At 35.3% G+C, this 21,897-nt stretch overlaps 1 protein-coding gene across 5 annotated transcripts in view; it reads right to left on the bottom strand.

Moving 5' to 3' along the window:
• The window catches only part of spen (split ends), a 77,970-nt gene that overhangs the window by 23,727 nt on the left and 32,346 nt on the right, over window positions 1–21,897 (bottom strand). The window contains exon 2 of one of the 5 annotated variants that reach the window (XM_041776013.2): window positions 16,698–16,775. The exons of the other annotated variants lie outside the window; for them this stretch is intronic. Coding sequence (XP_041631947.1) covers window positions 16,698–16,708 — 11 coding nt within the window. The 5' untranslated portion in view covers window positions 16,709–16,775. The remainder of the gene's footprint in view (window positions 1–16,697; window positions 16,776–21,897) is intronic. 5 annotated transcript variants of the gene reach the window in all.

Raw genomic sequence — 21,897 nt, forward strand, 5'->3', positions numbered from 1 at the left:
ATTTAATTATTAAAATAAATTAATGAAAGTCTTAATTGAATTAAATTTAATAAATAAACCCCTTCAATCAGCTAGAAAATGTAAAAGATGTATTAAACAGCTTTACTTCCGAACAAACCAAGCAACAAGTGTCTAAATGTATATTTAATAACAATTAAACAAACTAAAAGCTCCACAAAATTTATAAAAAAAACATAATTTTCCTTAAAAGACCTTTTAAATTAATTTCAAACCTACAGCGCTTTCTTTAAAACCTTAAAATATCTCCCAAAGTGCACTCTATACCAGCGACCACTGTATGTAACACCCGTAGTATCTAGGTGTGTTTCTGGGTTCGCGTTTGGGTTTGGGTGAAATGCAATCCGCAGAGGGTGCCGGAGGGGCTTGAGGAGGAGAGGTGCCTACAACATATATTGCCCGGCATGCGCAGTTGAGGCCATTGGAAAAATCAATTCAGCTAAAAGTGCGCCCAGTTCAGGGTATTGCAGGGCCAACATCCAAAACAAAAGCAACAACACATTTACTGGGCAACATTTGTTGCGCCCCACAGGAACCGAAGGATGTGGCAGAGACCAAGTAACGTTGGTGGCACCCAGATAACCACCCATTGAACCAAAAGGTGGGCGGTATACGTTTTTGGGGCGGACATTTTTGGGCGTCTGTAAATTGCATTACTGCCATGTTATGATGTGTGTGTGTGTTTTGGCCCGCTTATGTAATACATGGCCAAGAAGAAGCAGAAGCCGACCAAGAAGCGGTCGTAGTAAATGGCTAAATGCTTGCTTCCATGCACAGAAAACAAAAATAATAATGACATATAATGGCTCTGAATGGTTATTATTATTAGACTAGTTAGGGGGAAAACTTAATCACATTTTTGGCACTTTATTAATAGCAAATGAGTTGTGTTTATTAGAAGCTGGAATAAGAGGTAATAACTATTAATAACTTTAAATGCTTTAATTAAGTTCTTTGAGAGAAAGAGAACTATACAAAAGGAATCTGCTTTCCTTTTTACTTAAAAGTTTAGGATTCCTTAAATTCTTTCTGAACTACAAATAATATATACTAGAAAATATATATTTTAACTTTTTTACCGTCACAATACCCTGTAGTTTTAGCCAGAAGCTTGCAAAGCAGTGAAGAAGTCATTTCCGACCCTATAAACCATATATGTTCTTGATAAGGCGAGTCTTTCTAGCCATGTCTGGAGATTTGTTGAGCTAGATAAAACTGGCCTAGAAAAGCTTTCCGATTTGGGTGCAAGGGCTTCCCAAAGCCAGCTTTCTTTTTTTAAATTATAATTTAACCAAAAATACTTTATAAGACCTGTTAGATTATATTTTTCACATAATTTCTGATTCATCTGCATAATATTCCCTTAAAATATTTACCCTCTAAAAATGTATAAAGAAATTCCTTCCAAAATTCCCACCGAATTCCCTAACTTTGCTTATTTTTATATAGGAACCCTTACACATTCCTTCCAATTTTTCCTCACAGTGTATCCTCGCTTGGACCCAGTAAGTGTCCCCGTCGCCGCAAGTCTCCTCGTCTTTTGTCCTGGCAAAAGTTTCTCACCGAACGTCCTTGTTTGAGGTTATTTCTGTGTATATTTGACTGGGAATATATACTATATACACAGAGAGAGTAAGAGAGAGGGGCGTGGAGGAGGCATGTAGTACATAGCCAGCAGGATATACAGTACACACACACTCACACTTGCTCTCCTCTCTCCTAAAATCCTTTTTTAGCCTTTCATTCAATCATTGCTGGGCGGCGGCTCCCGTCCCACTTCTCCATTTCTCCACTGACTGCAGTCAAAGTAATTTGAGCTCGAGAGCATTCCCTGGCTGCGTCGTCTCCTCTAGGGCGTGAAATTTATCAACATCAGGGAGAGCTTGGCAGCAGCAGCAGCAGGAACAGGAGCCGGGTCAGAAGATACAGCCAGCCGGGAGCCAGGAGCCTGGCAAAAGTTGAAGGACACGGGAATGACAGGACAGAGGACGTAAACACGGCATTCTGGCCAAGGAATTAGATAAAACTTTTAACAAAAGAGACAGGACACCACCGGAGAGAGAGAGAGCCCAACCCAAAAAGCAGAGTCTACATTTTTTTTTTGGGCAAAAGGTTCTTAAACTTTTGCTGGAAACGCTCCAGGTTGTGTTGGTAAATGGCTAAAATTGTTTGGAAATCTTTTTAAAATGTCTGATTTGGGGATACAGATAAGCCGGCAAAACTCATTTTAAAGAAGCCCTCAAGTGATATGCGAAAAGATTTTGCAATATGAAATATATTTCATAGAGGGGACAATGTTAGTTTTAAATATTTTTAAGATGGTTTGGTTCCAAGAAGCTAGTAAATACAAAAATAAATTCAAATACGTTTAAAGAACTAAGCAGGAATTGATATTTTTTTAAAGAACGCTTAAAAAACAGTATTTTATCCTTTACTAAAAGTACTAACTCTTTAAAAACTCTTCTTCATTTTGTTTAGCAATCTCAAACCAATTTAAACAATTTACTTTGCATGTAAACTATTATTTATTTATAAACTTTTCACCATGTTCTGATTTCCTTTTTAGTTTCCTGCCTTATAATGTTTTTTCCCTCACTCTAATTCGTTTATCTGCCAACACATTTATTCTCTAGAGTCGCCCAGACTGCCATAAACATTTATTTCAGCACAAAAAAAATAAAGGGATATAACATTTTCCACTTCTCATTTCAAATCTGGCCAAAGCATTTGCTTTAACCGCATAAATTTAATTCTTTATGGTCGGTCGTCTCCCTCTCGAGGGAATCTGCACTTAAATTTGTTTCATTATTGTGCTCACAAAGTGTATGTATATATTTTACATAACATAATGCGATGTGCATTTAAAGCAGTGCGAATGACACGACATTTTGCTTGTTGCGAGTGGCAGCACGTTGCATGCTGCACGTTGCAAGTTGGACACGTTGCTCCTCGATGGGCTGCATTGTTGCAGCCTGGCTTTAAAATTATATAAGCCCTCCTCTAGAGGGACACGCCCTCAAGTGGGCCGCCGAGTGGGTGGTCGGTTGAGCGCGCCCATGGTTCGAATGCGGCTGTGGAATGCTAAGTGCAAAATGCCAAAAGGATATGCCACACATGAGGGGAAAAAATTCCAAAGGTAGGTATTAAGTTCTATAAAAGTTAAGGATATTATATTTAATATTTAAAATTTTTTAGGCATTTTTTATATAAAACAAATTATTTAAACAAAAAATTTACTATTACCAAAGAATTATTTATTGGAATTTTAGTTTTTAGAACATAAATTCAGAGGTTCTATTTTATTTATTAATATATTTTTATTTTCCTGTATATTTTTTAGTTTAATTTTAATTTTAAAGCTCATTTAAGTAAAATTATATCGGTGCTATTAACATATTTCCAAGGAAATGTATATTACATAAGAATTATAAACAATTTTTTATTCATAAAGAAAATCGTTCTAAGACACTTATATACTTCTAAATAAATAAAAAACGAGGTTAAAAATATATTTAAAATTGCATTAATAATTTGACATTTTATGTATTTTATTTCCCAGTTATTAAACGCTTTAATTTTGTATTATAATTCTACCTAAGTTTTTTATAATTTTCCCAGCACAATCATATAATTTTTCTTTCTGTGTTTCCTGCGGATTGCAGTCAACGCATCCTCCTGCAAACGTGGCTTATTATTAACTTCAGCTGGCGACCTCAATTAAAGTGCTGTCCTGCGAATGCTCCTGCATCCTATATACATACATATAAACATATAACCCTATACATATATAGATAGATAAATGTGTGTGCGAGAGTGTGTGTGGCCTGCGACAAAGTCAGAGGGCAAAGTTGAATAAAAGTTGAAGCTATAGGCGAAGGAAAAACCCATTGGGGGAAAAGGGAAATGGCGATGGAAATGGAACTAGTGGTGGGGGCAAATGACGCAGCGATGCTTTCCCAGGCCAAAGTGACGCAACCGGAAGCGGCAAAAAAAAAAAAAGGAAAAAGAGAAAAAAGGACCTAGGGGGAGGCCAGAAGAAGAACAAGAAAATAACGTAGTCTCTCTTTTCTCCCCAAAGAGCGAGTGCGGAGAACTTTCCCAGGCCGGCTCCAAGTATTGAATGAAAACTTATGCAAGACGAGGGCTAAAAACAGAGAACACCGAACCGAGGGGGGCTAGAGGGAAAATCAAGGAAAATCTGGGGAAAGAGGAGCTCCCAGAGAGAGGAAGAGAGTTCCTTCATATCGTTTACAGCGCCTGCGCGCTCTAAATTCCTGTACATAATGTAAAATACAAATCGCTGCGGGATACCTTACATACGCAAAATCCATATACACTTCAGGATATATATATATATATATATAAACATATATACAGGACAGCTCGGCACAGGACATGGCTTGTCTTTCATATCCTGGCTGCCACCCACAGCCGCAGGGCCACATAAAAACAACAACACAACCGAAGAACTACAATAAAAAAAAGGAAAACACAACAAACATAACATAACATAAATTGCAGGACTGAAATAAAGGAAACAAAAAGAAAATAACTAAAAATGTGCAATTGAAGCTTGCTTGGGAAACCCTATATTTCTCCTATTTCCCCTTTTACTATATAACCTAAACCTTAGAGAGGCTGCTGGCTGGGCTGGGCCGGGCTGTATGGATGGTATTGTCTGAAAACGAGGTCGTGGAAATGGAAAATGAAAGCAGTTCGAGGAGAGTGTCTCCTCTGGGCGACGCCATGTTGGTTTTTAACAGGAAGTGCCTGCCTGTCAGTCCCTCCTGTCACTGCTCTCGTGGCCCCATGGAGCTCTACATACATATCTCCCTGCAAAGCCGGCAAAAGATATATAAACTCTCATCATTTGTTGTTTGTTTTCAACTGCATAGTAGTTTTTCCTGTATTTTTTCTGCATTTTTCTTGTATTTTCCTCTGTTTTCCTGCTACTAATGAAGCTTTAGCTGGTGAATCCTGGAATTTTGCATCATTTGTTGGAAATTGCAAAACACCAATAACAACAATGTTATCTCTCTTGGGAGTGGCTTTAAAATACAGTTATACACAAAACAATGCCAACAGCAGCTGCAGAGGCAGCCGCCGAGAGTAAGAAGCAGCTAAGGGCAGCAGAGCGAAACAGGACAAAAACCATTTTCATTGCCTACTTTCCAGAGCGTGTGCAAATTATCACCTGCACTCAAAGAAAAAGTGGGATAAGCATGTAGGAGAAGCTGTAATTAATGTTTAAATTAAGGTTTAAAGTTAAAGAAATAATATTTAGATATTTAAGAAATGCAAGAAGACTTGGATATTGAGAAAAACAAATAGCAAGTAGGAATAGGGATGTTTATCGAGAGGAAAAGTTTTATATAATATATTGAATAATTTATCGGGCTCAATTTTATATCAATATTATATCATATAACAAGAAACATGGTAAAAAGCATTTAATTAGACGATGTTATTGTGGCCTCTTGTGTTTCTTAAAAAGTAATAAAGAAACACCATTAAAATTGTTAAAAAATACATATATTCTACATAAATATTGCCTGTGAAGACAGTCGCAAAATGAATCTTAATTCCGAAAAATCTGAAAATTTTAAATCTGATATTATTCAATAATTGCATATTAAGCATTGTAAAAAAAAATATATATATTTATATTCCCTGAAAGCGGAGACCTAAATTTAAAATATTCTATTTAAGGGGGTCTTCTCATTCAAAAGCCGTTTTTTGGACCCTTTTTAAAAAAATTCTTATTTGAAAACGCAAAGAATAATTGAAAACTTTTTTTATTTATTGTATTCAAAAATGTTGAAAGTAACTAAAAAAGTTGTTCTTGCCTCGATACGAGGGTTGTTCAAAGAGTAATGAGACTTCAAACTTGGTGGTCGAAAAAAAAGGTGTCGTCCTGGCGGCCACGATTCAGGGTCTCCAGAGTGTCCGAAATGAAAAATAAAAACGGGGTTATAATCAGAATAGATGTCATTTTCGGCTGACGGAACAGATTTTTTTTTTAAATTTTTAAAACAAAATGGCGGCCATTCAAAAAAAAAATTCGATTTCGGGCGTTTTTTTTTTTGTAGCTTAGTGTAAAAAAAAAATAGAAAAAAATTTTTTTTTTAAAATCTGTTCCGTCAGCCGAAAATGGTGACAATTCTGCGTTGATTCCACTTTGTTTCATGAAAATCGGTTCAGTTGAACTGGAGATATCATGGCCGCCAGTTCGAAAAACGTGGTTTCGAGATAAACGCGTTTGAAGTTTGAAAAAAGCTCATTTTGAATAGATCTTGCTTCACAAAAAAGGCTGTATCTTCTAAAGTATTTCGAATTTCTAAAAATCCTTTCGGGGACATATACACACCATCCCAAACTATAAATAAATGCAAAAAAAAAATCGAAAAAAAAAGTTGCCCAATGAGAAGACCCCCTTAAACACAAAATAGTTAAATGATTTTCTATTCCAAATTTTACAAAACTTCCCTCTTGTTTGTTCCATTTAATTCCAATTTAAGCCACATTTACTGAAATTCTAAAAATTGAGCCTGCTAAATTATTTTCGCTTGCATGACTCCAGCAATTTACAACTTAATTGGCCATTAAGCCTCCAATTGGCCGTAATTGCATTTAATTTCTGGCTGTGTAAAACGGAACTTTTGAAGGAGATAAGATACAGCAAGATGCAGCAGGGACAAAGGATTAATGCTACTGCTGCTGCTGCTGCTCATGTTATTTGTTGCAGCAATTTCCGGCACTCAACCCTTGAGAGGGAGAGAGTAATGCAAAGTAATTAAATAACAACAAATATACAATATGCATATAGTGTACACATTGCTCATGGAAATAAGTTGAGCCTAATGGAAATGGATGGGATAAAAGTAGAGATGCGAAATTGTTTCTGGCTGCATAATTTACTTACTTGCTGAATTTGCAAATAACATTAATGCATACGAAATTTTTGAGAGGAAAACTATAAAGTTAGGGAAGGGAATCTGCATAAAATGGTGGAGTTTCCAAGAAATTTAAAAATCGAACTTTAATAAATATTTTTAAAGCGAATAAAAACCTTTATTAAATTTTAAGTAATATTAACAAAATATTTTTAAATACAACCAAAAACCCACTAATTGCATTTTTGCCATATTTCATTAACCGAATTTAATTACAAATAAATCCGTATTATTTTTCCCTTTGAATTATTTGTGCTAATTAATCTTATTTGTGCGGTTTCCCAATTAAATTTGCCATCCTTAATCCATTTTGCCACGAGTTGAGTCCTGAGTTCTGAGTGACTAATTCGCATTTGCTGTACCAATTAGCATCATTTAAATGAGCTTAAATGCAAACACACATACACGAGGATGCGACTTTCATTTAGTCTGCTCTTAAATCCAATTAAATCCTGGATCCAATCTGACCGCGTGGCACGCTTAATCCCATCCACATTCGCCTCCATATATATCTGTATATTCCGCATTTAGTGTCACCATTTGGCGTCCTGGTTAGAGTCCTAATTTGTTTTGCAGCATTTAAAATGAATTCAATTTGGTTAAGGGCGAAATGGGAGCTGATGGCGGCTGGAAACACGAAGAGCTAACTTTGTATGCCAGACCCAATCAAGTGAAAACAGGCGACACTGCAATGTAATTACGCACAGAGAGAGATGCAGCAGATACATGCACAGGCAGATACGCAGATACACAGACTGGCAGATACACAGATACACAGCTACACGACTGTTCGGATACAGATACTCACAGACTGGGAGGGGAATGAATATACACATAATCACCTCTTTCGCTGGCGCTGACAATTTAATTAGAATTGATTTTCCGATCAATATTTTCCAGGGAAATTCACAGTTGCAGTTGTCTGTATATCCGAATCTATATCTGTCGCTCTTTCGGGTTATATAACTCATGTGTATATAGATTGGGGTGGAGGTAGAGGCGCCTCCCCATCAGAGATACACATTCATCAGTGTGTGAAATTTAATTGCATGTCCTCCCTCTTCGCTCCCCTCTTTCCCTTTGCAACTGGAATTTAATGAGCAATTTATTTTTCGAAGGGAAATACGAATTGTATCTATATATCTTTCCCTCTCTTCTGGGTCGTCCTGTTTTTTGCTTCAGCAAAAACCGCAGCAGCGGCAATGAAGCATTTCCACATGAAGATTGATTATGGCTCAAGTTTTCCCTCAATTTCCGTTTTTATTTTTATACCAAACACTGCTGCTCCTTTCTTTTAATGCATTTTGCAATTTATTTCAATGCATCGAAAAGGATTCAGCGGGCAGAGGACACGCCCAAAATGAAAAAGGAGCCCTCGGATGCCAATGCAGCAGCCACAGCAGCCACCGAGTCCTGGCATCCTTGTAATGGCAGGGCGATAAATAAAAAGGGGTATTGCCCCAGGAGACTGGGTACCACCACAAGGGGGTTTCTTTTGGGGGTCCTGAACCCGATATGGGAGAGACTCTAAGGCAAAATGAATCGCTGGGGCTTTCCCTTACACACCCCCCCTCTCATCTCTTTCTGGCTATCATCTGGCAGAGCCATCTCGATTCCATTCTCCTCCGAGTTTACTGCGGCAAATGGATTCTCGAAATGCAATCATTATTAATGATGAGCCCGGGATATTGTGGGTTAGATGGATATTTGAGAAGCCAGGCTTTTGGCCAAAAGCAGCTGCAAAAATATACAAGTGCTGGGTGTGAGCTAAGTGTTTCAGTGAGTTATCACGGACGTTACAGGGTTCAATTTCAAGGATTTAATTGAATTTAATTGGAAATAAAATGGTTAATCCATAGAAATTGATAGAGATTTAATAGAAATGGTTTGTAAGGGGTTTAAATATGTTGGTTTATATAAAATAATAATGTAAAGGCTTTATATATAGTGTCATACATCAAGTAATATGCCTGTCATCTTAAGAAACTTATAACTCTCCAAATGAATACTTAAAAATATTCACAAAAGTAGTAATAATAAAAGTAATAACTTGGTTAACATCTCATAAAGTAGAAAAATAAATAAATGCTTTATTATCATTGGCATAGCTTACATTTAATTCCCATATCAAGACAGCTACTTGGCATAGCCATTATTCATTCGTTTGCAGAAAACTATAACATTTAGAATGTCATAACTTATTTTTATTTAAACATAACCCGAATGTGTAATAATTTTCTCTCATTTCCTAAGAGCTATCTTCTTTATTTCTTTTTCAATTTTAAAGCCATTCTCCATTTCCTTGAAGCATCTATGCTTTTAGAGTGATTTCTCTCCACCTAACCGCAGAGTGTTCAATTGCAGTTCAAACAAGTTGGAGGCAAAATCTGCAATTTGCAAAAGCCTAAAGGGCCAAGAGGAGTAGAGAGCAGCCTGCAGGGAGAGGCAACAATTACTCTGCCAGAACCGCAACATTGCGGTCATCTTGTTAGCCCTCATTCTCATTTCAAATCTCCTCAGACTCCCTGCAATTGTGGTCATCATCTGGATGAAGCTGCAAGACTTGGCCACATCCATAAAACAGCATAGGAAACTCATGCATTTCATGCATCTTTCAAACGGCTCTAAGCTTGCTTTTAGCCCTCCCTTAGCCTTCCCTCTATGTTTATGTATTTATGGGGTCATCATAAAAGTTGGTAAAATACAGTTTTATGGCCCTGCACAAGGCTTGGTAGGTTGGGTTTCACCACAAAAGGGCGTGGCATTTTTATGTCATATATATTTTCATCATATATATAAAAATATATATATATTTCCTCTTAGTTTAATTGAATTTTTACCAATTTGTATAACGCCCTTTGCGTACATATTCATTTTAATTGGAAAGCTAAAACAAATAACAAATAAATCGAAACCGAAACCACCGATAGCCGCCACTGGGGCGTATGCGCAATGTTACGCATACGCAGCGTTGGCCCTTACTGGCTATATACAGGGAGAGATATATGTAAAAGTAGATGCACACACACACATATATATGTACATATAGGCATCGATATAAATATACGTTTTGCTGTATAAATTGGCACAGGCAACTGTCCATTCACATGTCCATTTTGAGGCATAATTTAAACTGACATTTTGCGCGCAAAAAACATTTTTCCAATTTTTGAGTCTCTCCTTCTCCCTCTATTGGAAAAGGCAGAAAGGAAACGAATCAATAGTTAAATGCACCAAGAGAATTTTTAAATATTTAGTGAACTATTTGCAGAGGTTAATTAAGATTGTAAATGATAGAATTAGTGGGTTTTTCTGGGATATATTTGAAACTTATTAGACTTTTATGCGATTTTAAAATATTTATTAACAAATTAGTTTCTTTTTATATTAAAAGCTTATATAAATGCAAACCTGCTAATTTCATGTACATTTCCCTAGGCCTAGCATATTTAATTGCAATTTGTGTGCCATTAATTTTTAAAAATATATTTAATATACATTTTATGAATCCAAAATATAAATGTAAATAATTTATTAAGCCAACTCTAGGCAAGTTCATTAATATTTCTTTCAGTGCCACCAGTGACATTTCCAGGTTAATGCAATTTTCAATTTTAAAATGCAGCCGCATTTGAGTTGTTAAATTTTTAATGCAACGCTTACTGCCGCCGCCGTAGTTATTATGGGCTGTCTCTGTTGGGCATTTTAATTAGGCGCCAAAGCTCAGTCAGTTTTCCCCTTTTTTCCGCCAGTTTTTCCATAACAAAGTAGATACATTGCATAACCGGGGCCCTCACACCCGCCCACCTGTGTTTCGCTTGATTTTTCTTTGCTTTATTTCTTATTTTATTTATTTCTTCTCTTATTTTTATTTTTTTTTGCGGCTGCTTGTGAAATATTTGCTTGGATTTTGTGTGGCTGTAGGGAGGCGTGGCAACGCCCTCACACATGCAAGAAAATAATACAAATTTTTGCACTTTTTGGCTCGCCGCCTGTCAATTATTCAAATATTTCGCGCAAAGCTTCACTGGCTCATTCATTCATTCATTCATTCATTTAGTGCCTCCCTCATTCAGTCACTAGTTTCCTCATGGTTTTCTGTGTTCAGCAAACTGCAACAAAATTTGCATACGCATTTGTTTTTCGCCTCTGGTTTTCGGTTTTTGTTTGCAGTTTTGGAGCTGCTTTTGGCTGCTGCCGGGGTGAAATTTAATGCATTTTTCGGTGGGCGCAGTTTGCAGTTGCATTGCGTAAAGCCTTAACTGGGTTAAGAGTCAGAGCTACCAACTACTACGAGAGTCTTGTGCCCATCCATTTTTTTTCCCCAGAGCCAACATATTTCTATCTCTTAACTCGGGGCCACCATCTCGGCCAAGTTGACAGCGGCTGTCAGACAAGAGACAGACTTCAAAAAGCTGATTTTTTTGGGAGGAGTTGGGGCTGAAATGTTGGTTGGAAAAATAATAGAAACAAGCCGGGGAAAAGGTGGGCATTGAACGTAAATTGAATTTCGGTTTGGCGCCCACGCAACTCAATGAGATTGAAAAGGTCCAAAGTCCATTTCCCAAGAGCTTCTACTGATTTCGTTTGGCAGATACGAAAATTAACTTCGGGCTTGTCAAGATATACAAATAGCAGAGGGGGCGGAACCTAAATCGATGGGAAATCGTTAAATCATCAAAGAAATTAATTAATTTATATGACTAAAGTGATACTGGTATTAAGTTTAATGTCATTAAGGAAGATATTGGGGTTTGTATCGATAAAAATATTGCTCTTAATATTATATCGAAAATATCAGGTGTGAATCTTGGAATTTGATATATCGAAAAGTATCAAGTTTTACAAATAGAAGTCAATAAATTATAATTACCAATATAATCGGAAGCTATAAACATTTTTTTTATCAGTATTATCGAAAAACATTAATTTTATTTATAAATCAGAAATACCTACACTAACTATAAATATCTATAGTATAGAAAAATACCCATATTATCAGAAAATATTTATATTATCGGAAAATATCAAAAATTTAATTGAAATTTTAATTATAACCGAAAAATGTCAATATTATCGATAAATATTAATGTTATTGAAAACTATCAATATTATTAAAATATGAATATTACCGAATAATATAAAAATAATGCATATTATTAAAAAATAACTAAAATGGTATTAAATTGCTTGAAGTTTTTTTATGTTAATCGTATCGATTTTTTCTGCCATCTCTAGCATATAAGTCATTAAGAGGCATTATTATAGTTATATAAACTATTTAGTTGATTATTTTCTGGGCACAAAACATACTAATAATAAAATTTAAAATATAATTTCAATGGAATATTCAGGATAAAGAAAAAGACTGATTTTTCTACTTGGTTTTTACGATATTTCCCTTTCTTTAACATAATAAAAATCGCAGTCATCTACAAAACAAGAAACTGATGCCTAAGAAACAAAGTCATTTATAGAAATACAAAAGTTTGTGTCACTAATCAAAGTCGAAATACTTGAGACTGTTTGGAAAAGTAAACTAATTAAAGGCCATACTGTTATAGCAGGAGAGCTACCAGCTTTCTCTTTGCTTCTCGTTTTCCAAAAATCTTGAGTAATTATTTTACAAATTAAAAGGATATCCACCCCAGCACCCTTACCGACACCCCCAAAATAAAGAGACTTGCACTTTAATTACGCTTGGTGTAATAAAAACATATGGCACTCCAATCCACTTCCCTTCCGCGGGAGATTTTCCATCATCTTCTTAATTCCAGCCGAAAAACTGCAGCTGCCAGAGGGAAAAACTTTTTGCGTTCCTCAACTTTTCACAGTGAATTTTCCACACAGAAGACTAATGAGCGGCAGACGCAGAGATGAGTCATGGGGGCGACGGCGACGACTCTTCTGCCCGGCGTCTAATTAATGCACAGATATTAATCATGTCGCGAAATTCGAGGCACTGGCTGTACTCTACTCGTAATTCTAAACGAACAATGGAGGATGCAACACTTGATGAACCACGAGGATGATGAGGCGGCAGGGTTGCTGTTTCACTGGCGTAATTATCAATCAAAGGGGGTTTTCAGAAGGCTTTCAAGGGGGTTTCCAAAGCATGGTTGCGGCTCTCGTTGCAATAATAATAACAAAAGCAACACAAGGCACAAATTTCATAATGCAAACACACAAAGCGTTCGCTGCGCGATGTTATTTCGGCCCATCGATTGAGTAAGAGCCCCCTTCGGGAGGGAGTGAGTTCACCCTTTCCACTGAGACACCAAGACTTCCAGCCCCTGGGTTAGTGCCACGTAACTAACGCCCCATGCTAATAAGCTGGGCGTGGCTCTTGGCCCCAAAGGAGCTTAGGGGCCGCCTTTGCTTCGTTAGCTGTCAAAATGCTTGGCACACCAGCAAGAGCTGCGGCCAATGAAGCCAAAGGATGGAGGACAGTAGAGCTTCAAATAAAAGAAAACCTTGAAAAATATTTTAAAATGGATAAAGGAACATCTACCTATAATAGCTTATAGTCGAAACTATTTTTTAATAATTATAGTACAAAATATAAACTCAAATCTTATTAAAATATTTCCATCGAGTGTTCACTGTACTCAAAGCCTGACAGAAAAGGGATTAGGAAGCCCAGAGGTTGAGGGGTTATGGCCAGAATCGCCTGGCAATCCAACAAGACCCAGCAAATTGGCTTACAACCATCATAGGAGCTCCTCTTTCCATCCTCTAAAAGGGGATGCAGGCTGTTGAGGTTTTCGAATCGAAGACGAGGTGCCATTATTAGAGCCCCAATACCTGTGTCTTTCATGATTGGCCCCGGACATTTGCCTCCGGGGATGGGGGATAACAAGGTGCCGGCAATTGCTCAGGTGCGCTTACATCCCGTTGCTGACCAATGAGGCGTATGATTAATGTCCACCCCCTTGAAGAAGCTAAAGAAAGAATATTCAAACTTTTTTGGCAAAGCTGAAAAGGCAGTTTACGCTTAGTTAGAGTTGCAAGCTAAATCCTTGTAGCAATCAAAAGAAAAAACTCTTGAGAATCAAGTTTAACTAGAGATTTGATTGGGGAATTTATTTGTTGAAGAGAAAATTTTATTTTTCGGGGGAAGAGAAATAAAAGTAGGAGAAACTAGAGACCTACTAATATTTATTAATTATGGAAATTCTTCGTACATTTTTGTGGCAAAAAACAAAAAAAAAAAGATCATTTATTTAAACTTTACTTTATATTTTTAACCAAGTACTCAATTTATTTTGAAATTGTTGTGGCCTAAAAACAACAGATTCTTTATATTTTCCTATAACTTTTAATTACTTAATTTATTTCATATTTTTGATGGCAAAAAAACAACAGATAATTTATTTAAACTGTCACAACTTTACCTTATATATTTTCATAACTATTAATTACTTAATTTCCCTAAAACCCAACCTTAATGATATCATCACTTAATTAAAAACCCTATTTCCTTCCGTTTTCTAAACCTTAATTACCTCACAACTTGAGCAATTTTCTTTGAGGTTTTACATAAACTATTATTTAATAATTACTGCATTCTCAGGTTAGTTAGTTCTAACCAGTTATTGTTAGCTGACACAACTTACATCACAAAAAAATGCAATTAAAATTTGCAAAATTCTAAAGCCGCTTATGTTACGTTTTGTTTTCAGTTTTATTCATTTTTTTTGCCACGTATAGTCGTTTGTTTAAGCAGTCTTTGTTTGCTTTATTGTTGTTAGCATTGTTGTTGTTGGCTGTGCAAATACACATCTCCATAGCTTTAGTTAATATTTTTTTTGCACGTTCTGTTTGATTATCTTGTTGAGAATTTGTGACGGCATGTAAAACCATTTTTGCCTTTGTCTTTATGCAATATTAAAGGGAGAACTTGGGGATTGATTTATTAATTAGGTAATACCTTTGATTGCTTATTTTTCTTTGTTTTAATTAATTTATGAATAAATGGGGGAGAGAGAGAGAGCAGAGTTCGAACCTCTTGAGTTTACTGTTAGGCATAAATTTTCATAATCAAAAGCTTTGGGTTCAAGTTGAAACTCCAAAAAAAGTCTATTGACCCAACTGAAAACGGTTTTTTTTTTTGTCATACTTTATTATTTTATTTTTGTTATTTTCCTGTTTTGTTTTGTTGGGTTTTTTTTTGTAGCCTCGAGCCATGACAACAACCTGAAGACTCCGAAAGAAAAAAAAAAGAAACCTTGAAACAGCTCTATTAATATTTGTTTTTAACCTTTTTTTTTTTAAATTTATTTAAACTGCGACCACACATATGTATCTACAAAGTCCGATATTGTTTGCTCAGATTTATTGACACTTTGGCTGCTCTTTTTTTGGGGTTTGGTCAACATTATTATTATTTTTCGTGTTTAATTTCCTTGTTAGAACCGGTTTTTTGGAAATCTATTAAAAACCCTAAGTGGGTCAGCCATCTTCGTGCGTTATTCAAAATTGTATCTGTCCACACAGCTACTATTCACTATTCGGCAGATATACTTTTTATGGACACATCTCCGAGTAGGTCTGTCATCAGCTGATCGCGTCAAGTGCAATCAACAAGCGAGAAGTGAAGAAGAGAAGCCCCCGAACAAAGCAAAGCCCCCGGAATTGAGCTCAATTGGAGGCAATTGGCCCAAAGCTCTCCAGCAAGAGACGAGACGGGGCACACCTCGTTGTTACATTGCATCAAGTTGACCACAAGTACCCTCTATCAAGGGTATTGCTTCTATGGGTTATCCCATATTTTTTTAAAACGACTCACAAAGGAGACAGAAATTGTTTTTAAATTCGTTTGGTTATGGCTTAATTTAATACCATTTATTTATAGCTAAATTTGCATTTAAATTAATATGTTTAACACGTGAGACAATGTTCAGGGCTGTAAAAATATTTAAATTCCCAGCCAAAACTGCATATTTAAGTTTTAAAATAATTTATTATGAAGTGACACAAGGTTTATTGATAGATTTAAGCATGGAAATTGTTTGAAATTAATCTTCATTATGGTGTTTTCTATTAGTATTTAGGTAAAGTATCCAAATAATAATAATACAAATTAGTTAAAGTGTGAAGCTTTTTGGTAGAATTTAAAAAATTTTCTTTATGATGTAAATAAATATTAATAAATGGATTTTTAGTAAGCTATTAATTTTCGTTCTATTTTTTTTTCATATATTTCCTCATTTAATTTGTTAAATTATTATTATCTACCCCAAACTATAACTAACTTCTCCTCAAAGCCTCCAAAAATATGACTCAAATCCGTGACAATAATTAGTAAACAATTTCCGGCAATCAATGACAACTTTTGTGCTCAAAAAATACTATATAGAACCCCCAGAAAACCCCACACAAATTAATATTCTCATTGACTATTTCAATATTTGAGTTTAATTTATCTCGAGTGCCAGGCAATAATTGCATAACATTGTTGTCTAGCCCACTACCACGTGTGTTTATTTGTTTGTTTCCACAGAAATTCGTAGGCATTATTTATATTGTATTTCATATAGACATAGCTTGACTAATACCTAACACCACACATTGTATAAAAATTAAGAAGAGACACTATAAATACGGCTGGTCGGAAAGGTCAACTTGATTAGCTAGTCTCTAGAGGGCCCTGCTGACCAACTGACCGACCAAACAGATATACTATATTTAAGATATATAGTTGACACGACAAAAAAGGGGACTTACATCACTATCATCGTCACTCAATGGCTGCCTCAATAATCCAGGACTTGAGGCAGGCAGTGTCGCTTCAAGGATACGCACCTGGAAATACATAAAAAAAAGAAACACAAATTAGAATTAAATACGAAAAAATTAATGGCAAACATTTGACATTCTCCATAATCCGCAAATAACATTTGCATATGAAAGAAACCATTATTGGAGGTATATATGTATATGCTATATATGTTTTCTTTAACGGAAACGGGAACACCTTTTGTCTCTATTTACACACAAAGTGCAAAAGTTCAAAAGCGTTAAATACGCTGCCAAGAAAATGGCAAAAACAGACAGATAAAAATAAATTATATGTATTTGCTTGTCATTATTTTTAGGAAAACAAAAAGCAAGAGAGAGAAGAAGAGAGGGAAAGCCAGAGGAAAACACACAGGGAAGAAAAGAAAACAAATTAGTGAAAATACCAATTGTCGAAGGAAAACCGCCATCAAAAGGTCGGAAACAGATATACTACTTAAAAAAAATCATTGAGCAAAACGTTTTGTAATTTACGAGGTAAATTAAGGTTTTGGGTTAAGATTTTTGTGGGAACTTTTGTCACGGCCATTTAGGGGTTTTAATAATTTAGAGCAGCGATGGGCACGAGATCTAACGGTTTGAGCAGCAGCTCGCTGAAAAAAAAAAAAAACAACAACAACCCCCAGCGTTGCGAACCGTCGCACCCACGCGACACACAGAATGTGCGAGCCGAGAAAATACACTGACAAAAACTTTTTGAGTAGATCAATATCTTCAGCCATTTTTACGTGCATTTATGTCCGCCTAAGAAAAACGACTGCAAAAGAAATCCAAACTTTTTTCTTTAGTGCAGAAGTCAACGCTAGCCGCACAGTTCCCTTTAAAATTGTTCTTGTTTTTGGGACGATGTGCGAGTTCGGGTCGCTTGTGTTTTGTTGTTGCAAACTCGGGATCGCGGCGATGGGCTCGCTACCTGCGCCAAAGGTCAGTGTGGTTGTTTTTGTAAATCTTCACGGTTCGCTGGTCGCGAGCACTGCACTTGTGCGTCTGCAATTGTGCGACATGCTGGCGCCTCCGAAAAAAGATAACGGTTTGAGCAGCGTGAGCAAATTGAGCCACTGCGTGCCCATCGCTGATTTAGAGGGAGGTTTTTCATTTTCCATATTTTATGGTGTTTTAAGTTATTTAAATTAATTTAGGAAAATAGAATATTTACTTTTTTTCAAAGGATTAACAAAATAAATGGAGAATATTCCATTCATTCGTTTTAGGGATAGCAGAAAAGAAGTATCGATACAAATCGATATTCCATCAAATCGATAAATAAATATCGGTCCAATAGAATCGGAAAAGGAAATAAATAATCATTTTATTGTTTGGCTATTTAAAAATTATTTATATTAAAATTAAAAACATTTTCTGAATGATATTGAGCGCCATATATACACGATTATCATATAGATAGATTGTCTAGGCTAGATAGAATTATATAATTTCCCTTTAAAATATATTATATTCCTTAACTTGCAGTAATCAAATTATAAAAAAGAATCTTCTATATTTCCTCCTTAACTCTACCTTGTAAAACTCAGCTTCAAACGACATCTTTAAAGTTTGATTAATGATTATTTTTGTAAAAAATTTTTAGCAAATGTATCTGCAATTGAACAGGCTTGATTAATGATGCCTTTGACATCTCTATTTTTCTATAGATAATGTACAAAATAATCAAAACAGCAGCTTCCTGTTAATAATAGTGCATCAAGAAATAAATAAAAGCACATATAGACCATATCACGTGATTCGCTTAATAGATGGATGAGTTTGTCATTTGGCATTTTCTATTTTTGGTTTAGAGCAGGATTTTCCTCATTATTTTTCTCCTTTGGCTTTCATCTTTCTCTGGACTAAAGATTGAAAGTTCCTTGGGTACATATTTTGGGGCAGATTTATTTGTGTTTTGCTTGCAGACAGAAGAAACTTTAATGATGATGACGCGGATTTTTCTTATTTTTTTTTTGCAAAAGCCAAAAATAACAAGAGAGAGAAATATAATATAGGAAGGAGGAAAGAAGAAAGATGATGTATTGTATATTATTGTATATATACTCTGCATGATGGTCTGTTATTATATAAATAAAGTAAAGCCGGGGCGATATGTTTGCCAGACGTTGGGATTTTTTTCCCCCCGATTTCCCCCCATCTCTGCCTTATTTATCTGTCGCAACTTTTGCTGCTTTTTCTCCGCTCGCTGTAATCTTTTCTTCATGCGCTTTAATTTGTTTTCTTTTCTCGTATTTTTTTCTTCGCGCTTCCATTTCTTGTTATTTGCCAAAAGTTTATTGATCTCTGGCTGACATTGGAGAGCAGCCGCCGCCGTCGCCGCACACAAAAGAAACAGCTAGAGGTGGCCAGAAAGAGAAGGGAGAAGAGAGTCTTATAAAACATAAAAACTTTTCCATGTGTGGAACCTGGGAACCTACAGAATTCCTTTCCAACATTTTTTTGTTGTATAAAAAAAAAATAAACAGAATGAAAACAGAAATCGTGTCAAATATTCCAAGGGCAGAGGAATGCTAAAAATATACAAAAAGAAAAAAAAGAAAATATATAATAATTGTTTAAAAAAGAAACAACATTTTCACGCAATCGTCTGAGTAGAAGGAGGCCTGTGAAAGATTGCATATGGCATAAGAACGCACTGAGGGGGGGATAAACAAAAGGCGGCATTAAAATAGCCAATTTAAGTCAAATTGGAAAATTTATGACCGTGGTAAACAAGAGAAAGGAAAAAAAAATGCTGAAAAATGTGTGAACAAAAAATGGGGAACAGCTTTGCGGTCAGCTGTTGTTGTCTGTTTATGAAATGAAAATCAAAATTTTAAGCGATTCGAAAGCCATAATACAAGGTATGCAAAAAGATGGGAAATGTCTATGTAGGAACAGAAAACAATAATAATGGAAAATGAAATATAAACAATTAGGAAAAGCTATAGTAAAATGTGAACCAAAGCATTTGGCTGTGAATTTTGTCTAAATTTATGAAAACTTTAATTTAACAGTGCTAAAGGAAGAAGTGAACATGTTGCTCAAATAAAGACAAAATGTTCCTAAAAACGTGTGAGCAACATTTAAATAAAAGCTTAATTTGGTAGAAAATATTTATTGGTGCTTTCAACAGAAATCTAAATATTGCAAAAATATTTTATTCCCAGAAAGTTTCTAGTTTTATAGCTCCCCTGTTTTTTCAGATTTTCCTTAAACTGTGACACTTATTTTTCTGCCAGTTTCCCCTCTATTTTTTATACCAAAAACTCTACCTAGTAAAATTGGTCAAGTGGAGGAAGCGACAGAACCGCTAGTTGACCCACAAATCAGGTTAAGCATATATTTTTTTTCAACTGGCAACTGACAAAACCAACAATCGGCATCCTTTTGGGGGACCCCCTCCTTTCCCCTTATAACAATAACAGTTTACAAGCAAACTGGTCGGTCAGGCCAGCAAACAAACAAAGAAAGAAGTCGAGAAACAAATAAACAACAGACACAGAGAACCCACGGCGACAAAATGCAAATGAAGCTCAGGAGAAAAAGGGGGTAAGGGGGAGAGGCAGGCCTTGCCAAAATGCAGAACAAACAAGCAGGGAGAAATCATAAAAGAAATATACCACATAATAAACCACAAACATATTAAAAACAAAAAGTAAAAACAACCAAATTTTTAAGTGCACGCAGACGGAAAAAGAGAGCGGGGACGGCGGCCACCCGCCCAGCAAAAGTCAGAAAATAAAATAAAAATCAAAAACCAAAAACAACCTAAAGAAAAAGAAACTTCCACTTTGAGCCCCGCAAAAAAGTCATTGACACGAAAAAATACAGAAGTTGAGCGGCAGCAGCAACAACAATCCGGCGAAGAAACAAAAATTAACCCCAAAGATGCAAGAGAGTTCAAACTTTAAACTCGAAGGTCTCTCTCTTTCGAATTTGCAGCTCAAGCTTTTTAATGCTTTTTGCAAAAATTATTTGCCAATCTTTTTTTTTATTATTTGCTTTTATTTGTATTTATTTGTGGTAATTTTTAGAGACACCTAACCTTTTGTTAAGCTACAAATTTCACTTGCTCTCAAATGAAAGAAAGTATCTTTTGGTTTTTGTGAGTTTTGTAAATGATTTTTGGTATACAGATAAGGAATAAAATAGATTTTTATATAAAAGAAGAAGTGGTTTTATTTTTTTTTTATTATTAATATAAAAAATACAGCAAAGATTACGATTTAGAAGAACTTTTTTTTTATAAATACTATACATAATTATTTGCTTAATTTTTTACAAAATATATAAAATATAAATTGTTAATTCTCTTACTTTTTTTAACGTCTCCTTAATTCCTATTTTAACCATATTTTTATTTCCACTTACATCTCTTTAAATTCTGCATAAATTATCCTAAACTAAATTTGCATTTTTTCTACCAATTTCTATACCAACTCCGCAACGCTGCTCCTTTTAACCGCCTTTGCATGCAATTCACAATTCACAGAGCCACATGAAAAGTTCCACAAAAAAAAAAATAGTTAAGTTCTGAACTATGCGCATATATTTTCTTTAGTTTCGTTGAACTCTTTTTTTTCCTCAATTTTATTTTTTTATGGTTACGCCCCTGGCACGAAATGCTCAACTAACGCCCACCTGCAAGGCCTGGCTAAAGCGTTTGTCGTTTTTTTTTCTGCCTGGTTTTTTGTTAGTTTTTTTTTTTGCGACAACTTTACCGTTTGGTGCTGCCATTGCAGTTGCCGTTGACAAAATTACGGTTTATTTTGGCACAACGAGAGAAACTCGCAGAAGGCCGCCACAGAAAAACAAAAATTACAAAAAAAAAACAGGAGCACGTTTGTGTACGTTAACATACAATTGGCGGAGACTGTCGGCAAGTTTACACAGTTGTAAGCTTTTTTTAAGAAAGAAAAAAAGAAACAACTTTTTTTTTTTAATATTTTACAAGAGTAATTTCAGAAAAGGTATCAATTTTTGAAAATACATTTGTTTTAAGCTACATTAAACCTTAAAACCTTAGATTCTGCAGTGAAAATGTGTTAAATTAATTCATTAAATTATTAATTAATAAATTAAATTCCTAATTTACTTTTTTATTTCAATTTAATATTTCATCAACATATTTTTTATTTAT

This window comes from Drosophila kikkawai, chromosome 2L (genome assembly GCF_030179895.1).
Source record: "Drosophila kikkawai strain 14028-0561.14 chromosome 2L, DkikHiC1v2, whole genome shotgun sequence".
Taxonomy (NCBI): Eukaryota; Metazoa; Arthropoda; class Insecta; order Diptera; family Drosophilidae; genus Drosophila; species Drosophila kikkawai.